Here is an 18,402-nt window from a genome sequence, read left to right on the forward strand (position 1 = left end):
GGAGGATTGGGTGTGTTTTATTCGCTGCATGCTCGCAATAATCCCTCTATGTATTCATTTCATCTAGATAAGAGGGACCCAGCGGGTTTGCGTTTTTGTTGTTACTAGTTTTTTTAATTGGGGGGGCTGAAAGGTCATCTGGTCGCTTGGATTCATTTTTGCTTTGATAATCCTGCTGTTGCTGGTTCATTTTTGCTTTGATAATCCTGCTGTAGCTGGGTTTGTATGTAAAACTTATATATATATAAATAAATATATATATATATATATATATATATATACAATTATATCTAATATTAATCACGAGGAGCGTTAGATCGGTGACACTGATACACGGTAGGCCTACAGCATGAAAGCCGTTTTTTTTTTACTTGTTTAAAAAAAGATGTACGCAGTGTTGTGGAGATGGCCAATAACTATTTTTCTTCATCATAACAGTTTAGTGCTTCTAAGTCAGTTTTGTCGGTATTTTCTTATTCTGGCTTCTGGGTTTACGGAAGGGAAACCCACCTCGCAAGGAGGAGGGGAAAAAAAAAAGCAATCGATCTTATTCGAGGTTACTCTTAGTTGCTGGTTTTGCTTGAATACCGTCAGCGACCCTTTTAGCTTGAAAGTCGTACTGGCAAGTGTTTATTTTTTTCTCCTTGACGAATTCTTTCAAAGAAGTGATTTGCTGTATGGGGTGACATCTTAGAATCATATCAGAAGCCTGGGCGGACAGGTAAAACGTACTGGAATGAAAATCAAATGAGAAAAACAAAACAAAACAAAAGCGCGATGAAAGAGCGTGTAAACAAGTCCGGGCGTGCAGTCAGGGAAACTCCGTTCAATTCTCTGTACGGAACCGTAGACCCTGTCCATCATTTTTACCATGGTTGTTCACCAAGGCTTTTCGTTAACCTGCTTATTCATACGCCGCTCTGATAAACAAACATAATTGCTTATGGAAACATTGATTGACTTGATTAACTGTTGTTTTAATTTTCATACAGAAATATTCGTATTTTGAAAACTTATCATCTTGTTCCTAGAGTTACAAACAAAAGAGAACAAAAGTTATCAGGGACTACATTTTTAGCACATACATACCTAAAGGTGTTACAAGACATCATGGCGTGGATGAAGGGGAGTTCACCCACTTTTGCCATGGATTTTGTGACTATTTGAAGCGTTTTACAAAGGTAGAATTTCTGATCAGGTATCTATATTATTGTTATAGTAAATGTAGTGTTATTTTATTGTGCATATGATCACTCCAGCATTGCACAATTGGTAGATATGGTTCTTTAGTGCACCGGTGTGAAACACGATTCTGTACCCTGCCGCACTTGTGTTGGGCTGCGGGCGGCTCTCGGGTTACCCGGGCCCTCTCGAAATCGGGTCGTCGGACGCAATGGCGAGGGCTATTTCCAAAATTTTCGAGAGCAGTGGTAGCTATCCCATGTGATAAAGTCTTGACAGTTTGCAATCTCTTGGATTGTGTTGGAAATGGTTTATTTTGATGAAAAAAATAATGCAGGGAGTCGGATTTGTCGCACTGAAACCCTAGTTTATAGTAGCCTTGGATCTAGGCCCAGGTTCCGACCCGAGTTGATGATCTGCTAGCCCGAGCTCCGATCAACACATCCCTCAGCATACTGAAGCGGAGAAGTGCTAATGAAGTGAAGAGCATCATTATTTTTTTACAAATGTTTGTGCATTCTCTCAACATTCAGTTTGTGTTTATGCCTTCACTGGATGTCTTAAGTCAGAAAGTATTCAAAACTGAACTGGCTCTGTGGGTGAGTGACAGTCTGACAGTGATGTAATTTGTGAGTGCTTTGTTTCAGTTTTATACACCAAGGATATAATGGTCATGCAGTGTATGCAGGTCTGGTATCTCAATTTAAGTCCTTAAATGTCGGTACCGAAATGTGTAAGTCAATATTGGTAGGAAACTTTGACCCTTACTTTGTCCTTTGAATTTGGCCTGCCAGCTAAGCTTAGCAAGCTGTGGCCATGTTTGTAAAATCTGAAGCTGACCCAAGCTGAAGTTCCCTCTTGTAGAATCAAAACACTCTAGATCTAGATTCTAAATCTAGACTCTAGATCTAGATCTAATCTAGATATCTAGTTCTAGATCTAGAGTTATGATTTGATTAGTTAAGAGTTAGATCAAGGTCTTAATTGGCTTCGAGATCTAGATCTAGTTCTAGTCGCGCTTACAATGAGAATGTGAATGATGCACTAATTTTTAGATCCCCTCGAACTCGAGGGGGTGAAAATAAGAGAATTTTTTTCCCCGAACCCCATGGCTGCCTTTTTCAATAGGCCACCTCTTTTCTCACCCGGAGTGAGAATAGAGTGCAGGCGAGTCTTGTGGCTATTCTCACCCGGTGCGCGTTCACCCTAAACCACAGAATTCTACACTGTGATAACAGAAAAATTGTAGAATTCTGTGCCGTGAACAAACGTTCCATTACAATTGTAGCCTACTAAAAGCGTACAATTTTGTCTGTGGGCAGTGGAGAGAGAAAGAGAGAGAGGAGTAGCGCGAGAATTTCCGGGCAAAACAAAATGGCGACCCGCGTAGTTCGGCTCGATTCGAAAAGTTAAATAGCCGTAGCATCTTTGTAGACAACCAAATTTATTTACTTTTGTGTTTTAACATCATTTTTTAACTTTGTTTTGGTCAATTTGATCGTCCACACCGATAGACAGTATTCAGAAAGAGACGGAGAGAGAGAGAAGAGGGGAGGAGTTGATCTTGCGAGAACTTCCGGGCGGGTGAGAATAGCCACTTTCTTTTCAATAGATCTAGAGTCAAGGTTGTGGGTAGGTAGATCTAGATCTATGTTATTATGAGGTAAAGCAAAGCAAGTAAGCTTTTTGACTGCACTAATAAAACCACTAGATATCTAGATCTACTGTATCATTACTCTATTATAATTTGTCAGGCCTAAAACTCTGTAAAGCTTCCTGCCCTCCATGCCTGATCTCTATGCCATGTGGGCCAACTGTCCTGTTCAATTCTCTGCCATGAGGCATGAGTGATGTTTTCATCTCTTGTCATGTAGTTTACAGTATTAGTCTTATTTTACTGTCACTTTCACTTTCATTTCCATCTCATGCCCATGCTGAGGTGTATACATTGCTTTCCTGTTTGATTTTTCAGTTTTTCACAAATTTTGACTTGTTTCAAACTATTGTGATCATTTTTTAGATAGGCTGCACATGTATTGTAGGACTATTCATGGATTATTGTATAGCCGGCATTATTTCTCCGAACGTTCGGGAAAATAAAGCTGGGCACTATTTCTCCGAACACTCTGAAATCTCATCCTTTCCCGCAAATTTCGGATATTATAAAGATCTATAATTATAGTATAGGCCTACCAAAGATTGTTCGTATATATACAATATGGTTCAATCGGTCCAAAAAATGTCCACAGTAAATATTTATATATAAAGAAATGCTACAACTCCAAACAGTTTTTCGCTACAGATATGACGTGTTGCCTATGAAGGGTGCTGCTCTTAAACGTAATGTGTTGTGTTCACTCGTGTGCTGTCTAGATCTAGATCTAGATCTACGGAGGGTTATTGATAACGACACATAGAACTGGCATCTGCGTTTGTCACTGCTGCGACCAACAATGTACTGACACTGGCAAGCCCCTAATGTGTGTGATTCCATAATTTACATGTAATATCCTGTACTTAAAAAAAAAAATTACGCACATTTAGGGTTAAAACAGCCAATCTTCTTCGCACAGGTGGACACACGCCCTTATTTGTTAATGTTTGTTATTGTTTATGGGCTGTTTTAATTTTGATTTCTTTCTGTTGTGAAACCTTTCTTTCTCACATTTTTACACTCATCTAAAAATCTCTAGACTAGCTCTTGAAAATTGAAATAGATATAGACCCAAAATTTGCTCCTCTGTGTGTGTGTGTGTGTGTGTGTGTGTGTGTGTGTGTGTGTGTTTGTGTGTGTGTGTGTGTGTGTGTGTGTGTGTGTGTGTGTGTGTATGTATGTGTGTGTATGTGCGTGTCTTTGTGTGGTTGTAAGTGGAGAGTGAGGAGTGTGTGTGTGTGTTTGTTTTTCGGGCTTTATTTCAGCCTTTATTCAGTAACAGTTCAAAGTATACAAAAAAACCCCTCAGGATCCATTCACTCCATGGCTCATGAGTCGTTCGTCTCTTTCAGTTTCACTCATTCATTTAATTCCCCTGTTCTCTCCCGCGGCTCATCCCCGTCCGCATGACTTTCATACCCCACCCCCTCCCTCCAGGCACACACAAAGAAAATCTCACTCATTCCCTTGCACCCTGCGAACCATGGACAATAATATAGGCAAAACACTGCCTGAGCTGCATTCCTTTCGTTCGTGAGCTGTGGACCAGGCCAGGGGGGTCGGTGTCGTCGTCTTGTAGTTGCTGTGGCCTGTGGATACACTCGCACATTCTTCCTTTCACCCGCTCTTTCACTCACACTGTCTCTCCATCCACAGCTCAGCTCGTCATACGTTCAAAAGCTGCCCACTGGTCATGTTTAGTTAGTGTGTGTACATGTGCATGATGGTGGTGGGTGTGTGGTGGGTGTTACTGAAGGTTGTCTGTAGGCGGGCTTGCCATGCGGTGTTCCTTCCAAGACCAGAGGCAAAATGAAAGTTGACGCTGAACTCTCGCAATAAATAGGCCAAAAATCACGAGACCGGAAACCGGAAACCGTTCGGAGAAATAAAGATCGGCACTATTTCTCCGAACGTTCGGAGAAATAGTCACTTCGTTATTGTATTTGATGTTTTTATGTGAACTAAATTATTTAAATTATTATTACGCGACCAGTGCTTTCTTGTCTTATCTCCATTTTTAATAACACTGAAATCAGTTCAGAACAAAGAGTGAGCTAAGAAGAAGTCACATTTTGTGTGTAAAAAAATGGAGATAGGACAAGAAAGCACTGAGGTCGCGATAAGATTACACATTTAGGCCTCTATATTACTATAGGTAGCGTCAATTGTCACCAAGTGACGCGGTGTCAAGTCTGATAACAACTTTCTATGATCTAGATCTATCTTTAGCTTTCTATTCATAATGTGTTACGAACACATGACATGAATTATATGTTAGATCTAACCCCCTCTCATTAGATCTATAGTTGATAAGTGATATGGAGTAGTTACACACATTCCTGGGTCAAATTCTTCTTGTTACCTACACAATGGTATTCAAAACTATCTATAAATCTACGTATTCATTTTGCATAAATTCAAGTTCATGAAAAGATTTTGTGTACAGTAAAATGGAAGTCTTGTTTCCTGGCTCTCCTTTCGAGCTCCTCACGTGTAAGTGGGTCAATTTGTTCTCTAATTTCATTGGACGAAAATCTAGAACTACCAACTTGAACTTCAACTTAGCGTGTTTTGAATGAGACGTAGGCTAGCCTACGCTTTGGTGTAGAACCAACACAGACGATTCTAGAAGTAGGCCACAAACGGACACAGACTCAAGCAGAAATACGCTTTTATATATATATATCATATCGGGGAACATAAATCCGGGGGACGGGGGTTAGGGAGAGAGACACGATGCACACACATACACAGGGACAGAGAGGCGTGTGTAAGCGGAAGTTCACGAACGCCGAACACGGAGCACACATAGTATAGGCTAGATCTACTCCTCAAAGCAAAAGAGCTCCAGTTTCCTCAGTGGCTATTGATGCTGGCGTCAACTGTCACCGTGTCACTCAGTGGCAATTGACACTACCATTACTATAGTGCGTGGTTATGTATAATTTTAATAACCTGGTGGGGAGGTTTCAGGGGGGCATGTCCCCATTAATTGATGTTTTGCAATTTTATTCAGTTTGAGATTTTCTTGAAAAGTATTGATTTGTAATGGTTTTAGTTGGCATGTATACCATGTGTGTTTGGTAGTTTGGATGTCAATACATCAGGATTTGGGAGTGTAAAAATTTATAACTGGAGCTGGGAAGTCCTTGTTGTATCTGATTTGAAATTTAAATGCGTTTAAATAGCAATGTGTCTGGTGCAAACTTAGGTTTTTTTTCTGATGGTATGATACATGGAGACCTTGCCTATATATGTAGGCCTAATAATAGCGTTTTAGGTCTTTTACTTTCCCTCCCACCTCCCACTTAGCTACTATGACTACTAGTTGTCCATTTTGTATGAGCTGAACACACAAATCTAACTCATTTTGTCGTAAATTTAAAATAATAAGTTTTGAAATATTTGGTGGTTTTCAATCAAGATATTATATATATATCACATTCACACTAAGCCTAATTGCGTAGTCATTTCAGCGCTTTGGGCCAGTCAGGGGGTTTCAGGAGGGTTGTGTTGTCACCCATAATTTGATATTTTGCAGAAATAGTTTTGACTTGAAATTTTTTTGAAAAAATTGATTTGCGATGATTTCAGTGACTATGTTTATGTATTTGTGATCTGCAGCAAAAAATATTGCAGTTTGATCCCCGAAGCAGTGCATCTGTGTGCGGAAATGAAAGTAAAAATTAACCGCCTTCTGTACACTTTAAACTTTAGTAAAAATTTTGCATTCTGTACATTTCAAATTTTTGTGTACATTATTTTGTATGGCTGGCTGTGTACAGATTTAAGCTGAAGAGTTAGTTACCATTGCAGACAGATAACTTTATAAATAAGCAAGACTAGAATTCCTGGTGTAACTTGAACAATATGCCATAATGCCATTGTCCTGATTGTACCCTCGCTATATTTTCTTGTTTTCTCAAAAAGCAGCTTGGGTGTGTCGAGCAGCTCATCTCGAAATTCCTACCAAATTGTTACTCACCAATGTGAAATTAAACTCACCATGCGTGTGCATGTTGGAAAACAGATACCCGTGGTCATTGAGAGTCACGCACTGGCTAATGTAGAGACGCTTTTTCGCACTTTAACATATTATGTTGTAGGTGTAAGGCGCTAGAACTTTCTTGATTCTAGTGAGGATGGGTATTTATTTGTGGGTTTGATTGACCGAAGACGGACAGTGTGTTGCTGTATTGGGCCAAATGGTGAATATGGTGTGTGAATTGTGTTTGTGTGCCTGATTGTGTGTGTGTGCCTGATTGTGTGTGTGGTTTTAACGTGATAGCACATGTCTCTGGAAGTGTTATAATAGGCCTACACATAGAGGTATGGGTGGCGTGCTCAGAGCTGTGTTGGTTACATCGTCTTGATCATGACTTGACCTAGAACATTTTCTGTTTACTTACAAGGCTCATCAACATCACCTCCTTTCCCTCACTTTAACACCAAACTCCCCCCCCCCTCCCTCCCCGAGCAGTGCCATTGACTAAAGTGTTTTTAGCCTATCCATTCCCAAAGGACATTTCTCGTTCTTATGCACAGTAGAATTGTAAATGGGCTGATTCAACAATGTCATGCTCATAACTGAACTAAACTACAACAGAGTGCTGCTGCCTTTTCTTTCCTAGTCCTTACTATGTGGGTGGTTGGCGGGTGCTCTGGTGTGGTTTGCTCCTTCTTTCCTATCAAACTTCTATCGTCCTTATCTCCCCTTCTTCTTTTTTGTGTTTGTTACTCACTTGTAATCGTTCACCTCTAATGTTCTGGCGCTCATATGACCTTATGCAGTTGTGAACGCCGTAAACCTCGACCTGAACTAAAATCCTTACTATCGTCATTTTCCTCTACTTCTTTTGTATTTGTCACGCTCTTGAGACCCGCTATTTCCGGGATGCCTTGATATTCGAAACAGACTTTGTGCTGTTGAAGCAAGAGAGGTGAGCTGAGTAAGTCTGATTCCCTGTAAGGACTTCTCTTGTGACGTCCTTCCCTTGGCGCTAATATGACCTTATGCAGTTGCGAGCGCCATAAAACTAAAACAAACAAAACATCAAACTGGATGCGCATGCATTCTATCTGAACATCTATCCTTTTATAGATCCCACGGTACGTTTCATGATAGCAGAAAAGAAAAAGGTTTGTTTCTGAGTTGTCTGTCAATAAAAATCAAGCATCAAATTTTAACACAGGTTGACAAATCTAAAAAACTGAAATAATTAAGTACTGTATAAACTTTAAAAAATGATGGTGGTATTATGCACTACGCAATTTGTATTGAAACATAAATTTGCGAATTATATATATAATACTCTGTAGTTTAACTATACACGCATGTGGTTTTAACTATGCACACCCACCCCATGTAGCGATCCAACTTGCACTGACTTAACGCAACTATCTGCTCTGTGCCTCAACCGCTACTCACGCAGTCTTCAAAAGTCCGTGGCTCACGTCTTGGCCTGTCTTTGTTTTCTTCAATGTCAAATAGGTAGCCTACCGTACTCGACTACTTTCCCGAGAATCACACAGCTAACCACATACTTTTCTGTGGGTTTGGCTGAATCCTTTGTTGCTGTTACCAACCTTAAAGAGTGGAACCAAATTTCTCAATGATCCTGTGGGACCTATAATGGGAATTGAATCAACTTAGGGCAAGGGGTGTCAAACTCAGTCGTGTAGTGGGTCAATCTCAAATTACACTCTCAACCTTTTGAGTCCTAGCCATTGGTACGCTGGTGGTAGGTAAAACTGACTGGCCATATGCCTAGCCACCGGTACAGCGGTGAGCAAGACCTGATACCAAAACGGGTCTGCCTGAGTCAAAATGCGCGCGGAAAACAATGTTAACTACACATAACATTATTGATTGTTCTGAAGATATTTCTAAATTAGATGCTGGTAATGCCGAGGACTACCCAGAGTGAGATATGGAATGTGATTTTACGATCATATGGGAATGTTAGCAATATATTGCTCTGGCAGAGGGACACAGCAGCCTCAGGGCTCAAAGGGTGTTAAGGTTGCATACTAAACTGGATCAACACTCACTAAGCAGCAGGAAACTAAACATTGTAAAACAATTTTAATACTTTGCCATCTCAAGGCTCACATAGTAAAAACCCTTTCCATCACAAGCATTTTCGGGGGAAATCCAAAGAAACTGGTTGGTAAACATTGCCGATTAGCGTTTTGTGATGGGAGCGGATGATCGGTGGGATGTGACGGCAAAGTGTTAATGAATTAAAGTATGTATTGTTCATTTTTCAGCCATGCAGACGGTCAATTTAGCTTAAGATGGTCTCAAGGTTGTCTTCATGCAGCTTCTTTCTTGGCTAATTCTTCCTATGTTTGAAGCGCAGATTTTGTCGCAGTGCTTGCATGTCAGTGACATGGATCGAAGCTTCTTCTTCTTCTTCTTCTTCTGGCTGGCCTCGTCCAGAGTACATCCGGGCCCGGTCTCGCGTTGTTCTCCATAAGTGGGCCTCGATGTGCTTCCCCCCGCGGGCACTCATACAGTGCGTGCTGCAGGTCGTCAGGACTTGTGCCAATGGATCGAAGCTCTGTATTTCCGCTGTTTTCCTTTCGTCCTTGGCGCTTTTCAGCTTGGTTGTTTCTAAGGCTGCTCTCTAGCATTTTAGTTCTTTCTTTTATCATTTTCCTCCATGTTTTCCTGTTCTCAGCTATTTTTCCGTGCTGCTAACATCTACTCCAAGCTTAGATAAAAGCTATTTTTACAGGTGTCTTTCTTGTACCTCAGTTTTGGTCTTCCTTTTGGTCTCTTTCCCGTGGCAAGTTCTCCATAGAGAAGTTGCTTCGGAATCTGTTTGTCGTCCATTCTCTTGACATGGCCCAGCCATCTCAATCTCTTTAAACATAGGATAGTTGTCATGCTCTGGAGGTTTGCCCGTGCCAACACTTCAACATTTGTAACCTTGTCATGCCATGAAATGCTTAAGAGCTTGCGGCAGCATCTGAGATGGAAAATGTCGAGGTGCTTTTCTTGCCTGCTGAATGAAGTAAAAAGCTAAAATAATAACAAATCAGTTCAAATACAATTTTTGCTCGTATGCCAATTTATCAGAACTGGAGCTTTAACATCTTTTCTTGGTAACAAGTTCATTTGTGTGCTAAGAATAGGGCTTTGAGTTACGGAAATTCTCAGGCCAGATGCGGCCCCTGTGGGCCTTGCGTTTAACACCTGTGAACAGTGGCTTAGCTTTCGGGGTTGAACAAATAGGAATGTATGCCTTGATAGCAAAAAAGTTTTTGCCACATTTGTGTCACTTTACCCAATCAAGATTCCGTGTGTTTCAGTAAACAGACAAGGAGAAAACACTCAATTGCTTAATTGTCTAATTGTCTCTTCATTCCTTGCTGTCTCACTTGCTCGCTCTCTCTCTCTCTCTCCCTCTCTCTGTCTCTCTCTCTCCCCCCCTCTCTCTCTCTCCCTCTGACTCTCTACACCCCCCCCCCCCCCCCCCCCCCAAAGCATTAAATGCTGATATCATGAATATATTTATAGATTGGTGAGTAGAGTTAATAGACCCTGCAGGCACGTCTCTATAATTTATTTTCTCCCCCACCCTGTATTTCTGTAGCATGTTGCACTGTGACAAGAGAAATGAGCAGTTTTACAATGTTTTTACTCCGGCCAGAATTACACAAATTTTTATTTGCAAAAGCGATTGCACATCCTGTTTTGTTCCTTGATTTTGTTTTGGTTATGGAGCTTTCAGTCTTTCTTAATTGTTGTTTTTACCATTCCTGTACAGCCACAGAAAATTCTCATAGGGACAATATTTAAGTATTATCTTATCTCTTCTCATCTCATCTCATTTCATCTCTTGTCATCTTATCTTGTTCTAGCACATGTTATATTATCATATTTTATCTTATCCTATGTCTCATCTTATCTTATCGCATATTATTTTATCTATCATCTTATCTTCGCTTATAAATCTTGTCTTTTTTCTTTGTTGCAGATGTCGATGCCTAATGGATTTCATTTGGAACAACCAAGTCACGATCAGATTGCACTTTTTAGTAAAACATACTATTCGTCAAAAGTGGAAAAAACTTGTACAAAATCACATGTGATAGATCAGAGGGACAAACTCAGATTGGACAGGAATCACATTGGACACTAAGGCTGGTCGATGGAAGGTCAGTTGGATTCTATTGCTTTGATGTTTACGAGATACTTTATGGATACTGTGTAGGTCTTTACTCACCGGAGTTTCTACTTGGCTGGCCATGTAGGACAGTCGGGTCAGGAGGTTGTTTTTCATGTGAGCACTTCGCAAGTCCGTGCGAAGTCATGATCATGTCAGCTGCTGTGTTGTGAGTTAATTGAGTGTTCGGAGAGTCATTACAGTACATTTATCACTTACAATTGTAACCCTGCGGCCTTGAACTGACCTGAGTGCAATGTGTCTTTCCTGTCATGATTTAAAAATCAGTTTAGAGTTCTTTAGTGTTTATAGAAATGGACAGGAATCACATTAGACACTAAGGCTGGTCAATGGAAGGTCAGCTCAATTCTTGTGTATTTAATTGTTTTGAAATTTAAAGGATACTTTATGGTTTTTTATAAGTGTAACCTTCTTTCATAAAATAAATTGACCTAAGTGCAGCGTAGAATGTCTTTCCTGTCTCAATTTAAAAGTTTGTTTCTTAATTTTTTACTGAAATGTTTCACTTCTACAAAAAAAGTGCTCTCTGTTTACATTTATTTTTTTTTGAGGGTCAGGACGAGGGCTTTTACATTCACCTGGAATTTTCATGTGTTTAAGGGTCTTTTTAAATTTGCTTAATTTGTGAAATGTGTTCTACACAAGGTGTGTACTTTATATATAGATATACTTGATTTAATTTGTCCTGGCAGCCTTTAATGCTTTTCCTGCTTGTGGCTCATTTTGTATTGCTTCCTGACTGGTCACGAGCGTCTTATTCACCTCTTTACACTTTTCAACCTGTGTGAGAATCTTAGCCTCAGCAGTCCTGGACAATTATCTTTCTCATTACTAGTCTAAAGTGCAACTGGCAGTATGGATGAAGACTTTTTTCTTGTGCATGCAAAAGACCTGAGTTAGATTCCAGCATCTGGAAGTTATTTTGTGTAGTATCTCTGTCTGTCTACTGGGATGCTGTATCCCACTCAGCCAGGGTTGCCCTGATAAGTATGATTAGAGCAGTTCGACTCCTTTATGGTCTTGTGTCGAAAAACATTTGCAATATTTAACATCCAAGGCTTGGACATAGCCTTCTGGGGTATCTTCAAATGATAGCTTAATTTTCGAATGCATAAAGGCCACACGTAGGAGAAGTGTTATGGTACTTTGGTGAATCCATCCTGTCGAGTTCAGTTTCTTATCTGGTTGTTGATGTAGTTGTATTTTATTTTACTTTCAGAGGAAGAAAAGCAAGCTTCACAAGAGAACAACACCTCTCGTGAACCGGAGAATTTGCAACCAGCATCTAGCAGTGTTCAGTCTGTCCCTGTCTCAATCTCGAACTCAGAAAGCAAAGATTCCCCACCACCCCCTTTGAAACCCGTACCACCATATATTACCTCAGCTTGTACCGAAAGCACGCCCGCTTCTTCAAACTCACAGCAAAACCTCTCCACAGTTTTTTCTGGCGTGAGCTCAGATGCAACAGTCCCCCCTGCGAGTCAATTGACTTCTACAGCGCCAGCAACAGCACACACACAGCCCCCCACAGATTCTGTCTTTCCCCTAGAAGTCTCGGCACAGCCTCAACAGCCTTCAGTCTCCCCACGGACCCAACAGAACATCGCTTCTTCCGCCTCCCCTCGGAGCTTACGAACTGATTCCGCCGAAAGTTCAGAATTTTCTCCGTCACCTTTGAGCTCCCAAACCGGAAAACCAGGTTCAGATTATGTTTTGGATGGCCATAGAGACCTGCCTTCGGGCATTGAGGCACACAGGAGCTCAGAGTTGAGTCAAGGCTCTCCGTATCTTTTGCCTCAGACGTCAGGAGTTTTAGGATCATTATCACACACAACAGAGCTTAAAAGGGGCCGAGGAAGACCCCGGAAAGACGGCCTGAATCCAGTGCAAAGGAGACCCAGGTAGTGTGAGCTAGAAACCTTCTCTTGGTTGTATAGTTTAGTATTTCATCATGAGAACAAGTCCTTTTTTCTCTCTTTCTTTCTTTCTTCCTTATTCACAACTACTTTGATATTATTATATACTGAGGAGAGTTCTGTAAAAGCTACATTATTAACGCATAGCATATTGTTACTTGCAGCTTGGTGTGTATGCTATGATACTTTGGGTATTTCTGTAAACAGGAGGCAATTTTTCCCAACAATCTCTCACTATAAAATACCCTATGCTGGCAGTGAAAAACTGCAGCAGATTGGCCTCAGCCAAGGAAAACTCTGGGAACATGCTAATTTAGCCTATTGTTTTTTGGGTCAGCCTTATGTATCACACATCAATACAGGTAAGACAAATTGGGGTATGTACTGAAGAGTTTTTACCCCAATATTTTCAGTGACAGTCTAGTTTTTTTTAAAGAATAGCGTGGGTCATTAGCAAGTCCAAAACCTGCCGAACAGCACTGCAATTTTCTGGCTCTCTTTACAAATATTGGGATAGGCTACGAAACATAAAAATTTTAAATTTTAAACTCCCCAAATTTAGCAGCTTGTGAGAAGAGATTGATCTTGACATCGCAGGCATCCGTTAATGAATCAAGAGAAAAATGAAGCAGTTACGAGATGGCTGCTGTGTGGTTGTGGTTTACATGGTGTTTTGTTTTTGTTGAGTATTGCAATGTGAAGAATACTTTTGTCAAGTATTTAAAGAAGTATAGGATAATATTATTGGTTTATTGTTAGATGAAATAAGTTTAAATACTGCAGTGTCTTGTTATGAAAAAGATTCTTTGTGTCTTTTTTCAGTAAAACAGTTATCATTTTACTTTAAATTTCACTTTGCAACTGTGTGCTTCATGAAATCTGTTAATTTCGTCTCAGCACTCGTGGAATTGGCCGCGGACTAGGTAGGCCACTTGGACGACCTTTTGGCAGCCGTGGCCTCGGTAGGTCAAGTGGGAGGAGTCTAGGACGAGGCAGTCGAGGCGGTCGTCGAGGACGGCCTCCATTCCCTCATGCTGGACTGTCGTTAGTGGCTTCCCCTTCTTTAGCGTTGGATAGAGACTTGATCAGCGGACACCTCCACAGTCCGGTGGACCTGCCACCCACACCACCCATTCTTAAGCCGGACGTACTACCTCCATCGGGAATGGCAGAATTTCTGAGACAGTCTTCAGTGACTGCATCTACCCCCAGCGGAGATGCAGCAGGTAATATTTGTTTTAAAATTTGCGGTTGTTTGTGTTGAATTTTTTCTTTATTGCAGTTTACCTGTCTGTTGTAGTTGAAATAGATTGAATATGTGATGTATATGAAAAAATATTCTTGATTAGATAAAGAAATTAAGGGTTTTTTGTTTTTTTTGCTTTTCTTTTGTTTTTGTTTTCCTTTTTGTTGTCGTTTGTCATATATACCTTTTTATTGCTGAAGCCAAATGGTTGTGCCATGTGTGAAGAAATATTCTGAAAAGAATTGTTAAGTAAAATTTGGGTGTTTCATGTTTTTTATCTTAACTTTTTTGTTTTTGCTTGTTTCAGCTCCTGGTCCTTCAGAATCTCCTGTCCCAGGAACACCTTCATCAATGTCAGAGCCAGCAACAACCCCTGAAATCATAAGGTGTGTACCTATTGCTCATTTGGTTTCTGATATGGCATTGTCTTGTGTAAAAGCTAGTCTGCGTTTGCACAATACATTCTCGATTTTGGTGGGAGGGGGGGAGGGAGGAATGTGTAGAGTATTTCAGCTCCAGACTGAAAGGCTCAGTGCCAGTACCTCGTGTTTTTAGTCTTCTAAATTGTTTTCATAATTGTTTTGAGATCTGTGCTGTTACATTCGGTTGTCCCTTGACCAAATGTTAATGTTGTCCCTAGTCCTAAGAAAATTGTTGATGCTTTTCCTGTTTCAGCCCTGGTCACCTGTGTTCTTTATGCAACTGTGGGGAGAGAAGTTTGCTGGGACAGGGGGAGACGTGGCGTTTTGAGCCCAGCCCGGGCTTCGATGTGTTCAGTCTGCCGGAGCCGAAAGTTTCGCGCGGTACTGACGATGTGGATACCAGCGGAGACAACAAAGGTCCTCAGCCCACGACGTGGAGACGATCGAGGGGACCTATGAAGTCTGGCAGGTTAGATCATGAGCTGGTGACTTGTTGAAAAAAAGTTTGAACTTGGTGGCTATATGTTTGAAATGAACAATTAATATGTTATTTTTGGTATAAGCACAGTTATCGATCTATATGAAGTTGGTGGTTAGAGGACGCCATGAAAAACCATACATTTTTTTCAAAATGTATTAATTTTTTTTCCTGCACTAGGTGACTGTTATTACATCTATTTGCTTCAATGTGTTAAGCATGGGAAATGATCCACATTGTGTCAGCAGATATGTAGAACATTAATAGTCTATCAAATGAGAGGCCTCATCTTTATAATGTGGTCGAAATGTTAACATTTTGTTGTTGTTGCAAACTGCAGAGAACGCAGTCGCTCCCCTCGGCAATCTGGAGAAGAGGATCCACTCTGTGCCCACGACGATGAGTTGGCCATGGTTGGACTCCCGGATGATGCAGATATACCCCAACTTTTTGAGCCTACAGGTAACTTTACTCTGTACTTGTTTGATGCTCACAACTGTAAGGTCGTTGGTTCGAATCCCGTCAGGGGCCCGATGTTGTGTCCTTGAGAAAGGCACTTTACACAAATTTTCCTCACTTCTCCCAGGTGGGAATGGGTACTCAGCTACAGACAGCGAAATATCTTGTCAATTTCTTAGTCTTTGAGCACTTGATAGCTTCTTTCACTGTATGCTTCCCGGGAAGCTGAGAATGTTTCAGAGTGTTCTATGGTCTGCTGTTGTAATAATAGACTGTAAAGCGCATAAAACTTCCTGTTGAGCGGGGGTATGCACTATACAAATGCTATTTATTATTATTAACACTACTAAAAGTTTTAAGCAATTGTGATCGACAATAGAAAGAAATGTTCTTTTTTCACCTCTAAACATTGATGTTTCATGGGTCTCAATATTCCGCTATTTAGCGGATTTCCGCTACCGCTATTTCCTCCGCTAAACTCCGCTACCGCGACAGCGGGTCAATCAGAAAGAGAGTTGCTGGGAGCAGAGTGACTGCCAGGCCTCGGGAATTAGAAAAAAAATCGCCGAGACGCGGGAAAATACATATAAGATCTCGAATATTATTTGAAAACCAAATTCGTAACGATAACGTCTTTAAGTTCATTTTTGATGGTCGCGATTGTGATATTAATTGGGCTTTTCCCGGTCTGAGAGTATGTTTCACGCGAACAGGCGGCTATGGCGGCAAGTGGAATTGTACATCGAGGCTGGACTGGAAAATCAAGATCTCAGAAATTTGTCTGTAAAAGTCTGAATACGCAACATTTGTAACAAGCAAGTTCTGCGTTACAAACGTGGTGCTGCCTTGAAAATAATGTTCGTCATTGTGCTGTCGCTTGTGGGGGCAAAAAAAAAAAAAAAAAGAAAAGAAAAGAAAGTTATACAAGCATCTTGTCGGGCTCGTCATTGTGACCGGTCAATGATCCTGTCCGCGTTCTGAGCGCTGTGAAGTACAGGACTCCGGAATGGGGGAGATTATTGATTTTAAAAAAAAGATACACTAGGGGATGGGGGGGGGAGGGGGGGGGGGGGGGGACTGGACGCAACACAAAGAACAAAAAAGAAAAGAAATTGGAAGCAAATTTTAATACTTAGAATTTTGATTACTACTACATCTACAGCTCTCTGCAAAGTGAAGTGCGTGTTTGTGCATGTTTGTGCATGCCTTGTGTATAATCGGGATCCGTCATAACTACTTGTAAGCGTGTTAATGAACTTAGGGCAGGGGCCTAATTTTAAGTGTTCGCGTTTCATTGGATGGGTGACAGTAAATTATGTCTGTATGTTTTAGCTTTTTGTTCAAGATTCGCAGATTTTCAGTGTCACTGCATCTTGCCCTCCCACAGTTCTTACACCTCTCACACTGAATAGGTTTACTTGAGCTATTCAAGTTATTACTCTACTTTGAGTCTGAGCATTCATTTTGTCTTTCACGTTTATTATATGAATCATTACACCCTGACTGGTTCATGACAGTCGATATTCTGGTTCTAGGCCTTTTCCCAGGCTCAAAACAAGATTCATTTTTATATAGTTTATATATGCAGGCGAATGTGATGAGGGTAAAATATAAATAAGTCGCACAAGACCACAGTGCGCCTCCACTTTCTGTCGTAATCAAGATTGTAAATATTTGGTAAGTGACTCTTACTTGAAATTATCTTCCAAACCCTCAAACTGGTATGAAATAACCTTCCTTTGATAAATTGATGGTTTTTATTTCAACATTCTAGGGTCCAACAGTATAATAATAGTGGGGGTCTCGCGAAAATGGGCTTCTGTCGCGATCATGCGGAAAGTTCCTCCTTTTTAGAAATTCTGAGTTGAGACCCATGTGTTTATACATACACAATTAGAGTGGGACGTCGACGATATGATGTGCGGGTGGCTGGTGGGTGCCCTAGTGCGGTTTGCTCCTTCTTTCCCCATCACCCATCTATTTTCCTTATCTCTCGTCCTTTTTTGTGTTTGTTACTCTCTTGTAATACTTCTAATCTTCGGCACTTATATGACCGTATTGTGTTGCTGTAAAACTCTTACTTAAACCAAATGATTTTTTTTATGTTTTCCTGGTGATGTGTGGAGAGGAACAACATTTTTGTTGTTGATACCTTTAGGTTATGCATGGGCTGAAAATTTGTAAAAAATTATTCATTACCCTGTAAATTTCTTTTTGGGGTACTTTTCAGGTCATCTATGGGCTGAAAAATATGAAAATTTGTAAAAAATTATTCATTCCCCAGTCTATATCTTTTTGGTACTTTTCAGGTCATGTGTGGGTCCATCACTGCTGTGCCTTGTGGTCGGAGGGCGTGACGGTGGGAGAAACCCAGCAGCTGGAAGATGTGGACAAGGCTGTGTACAGCGCTCTCTTCAATGTACGATAAGATAAGATAATTTCTTTATTGTCCCAGAGGGACATGTACGTCGGCGCTCCGCTACCTCAGAATTGCCAAATTCTATCTACTCTATCTACTCGGTATCTAGTTTTGAGAAATTTGACATAAAAAATTTTGAGTATCTCACACCAGGTCAAACTTATTCAAATGCAGTTCTTTGAATATGTTGATAGCAACTCTTAATAATCTTATGATTTTGATAAAGCAGATAGCGTGTTTGGTTTCTGACCTCATGGTCATCGTAACTCAAAATGGCCGAAAATGTCCGATAGAACTTTGTAATTGTACGTTAGTGACTTTCCTCTCGTTTGTCTTGGGGTGCCCTCATGTGATGGGTTGGTGGGGAGGGGATGTCTCTGACTGGATTCTTTGGTATCTTTTCTTTTTTGGCCCCCCAAAAAACACTTAAT

General features: G+C 40.7%; 1 protein-coding gene across 1 annotated transcript in view; it reads left to right on the plus strand.

Moving 5' to 3' along the window:
- Positions 1-1,074: 1,074 nt before the first annotated feature.
- LOC101851495 (histone-lysine N-methyltransferase 2D) overlaps positions 1,075-18,402 on the plus strand; it is a gene marked incomplete in the record, with an annotated part of 133,213 nt that continues 115,885 nt past the window's right edge. Inside the window, 8 exon segments of the mRNA XM_035969573.1 lie at positions 1,075-1,181; positions 10,822-11,002; positions 12,251-12,932; positions 13,845-14,173; positions 14,501-14,579; positions 14,869-15,084; positions 15,434-15,555; positions 17,862-17,971. Of these exon segments, the coding sequence (XP_035825466.1) occupies positions 10,996-11,002; positions 12,251-12,932; positions 13,845-14,173; positions 14,501-14,579; positions 14,869-15,084; positions 15,434-15,555; positions 17,862-17,971 (1,545 nt within the window).

The sequence above is a fragment of the Aplysia californica genome, unplaced genomic scaffold (assembly GCF_000002075.1).
Source record: "Aplysia californica isolate F4 #8 unplaced genomic scaffold, AplCal3.0 scaffold00157, whole genome shotgun sequence".
In the NCBI taxonomy this organism is placed as follows: Eukaryota; Metazoa; Mollusca; class Gastropoda; order Aplysiida; family Aplysiidae; genus Aplysia; species Aplysia californica.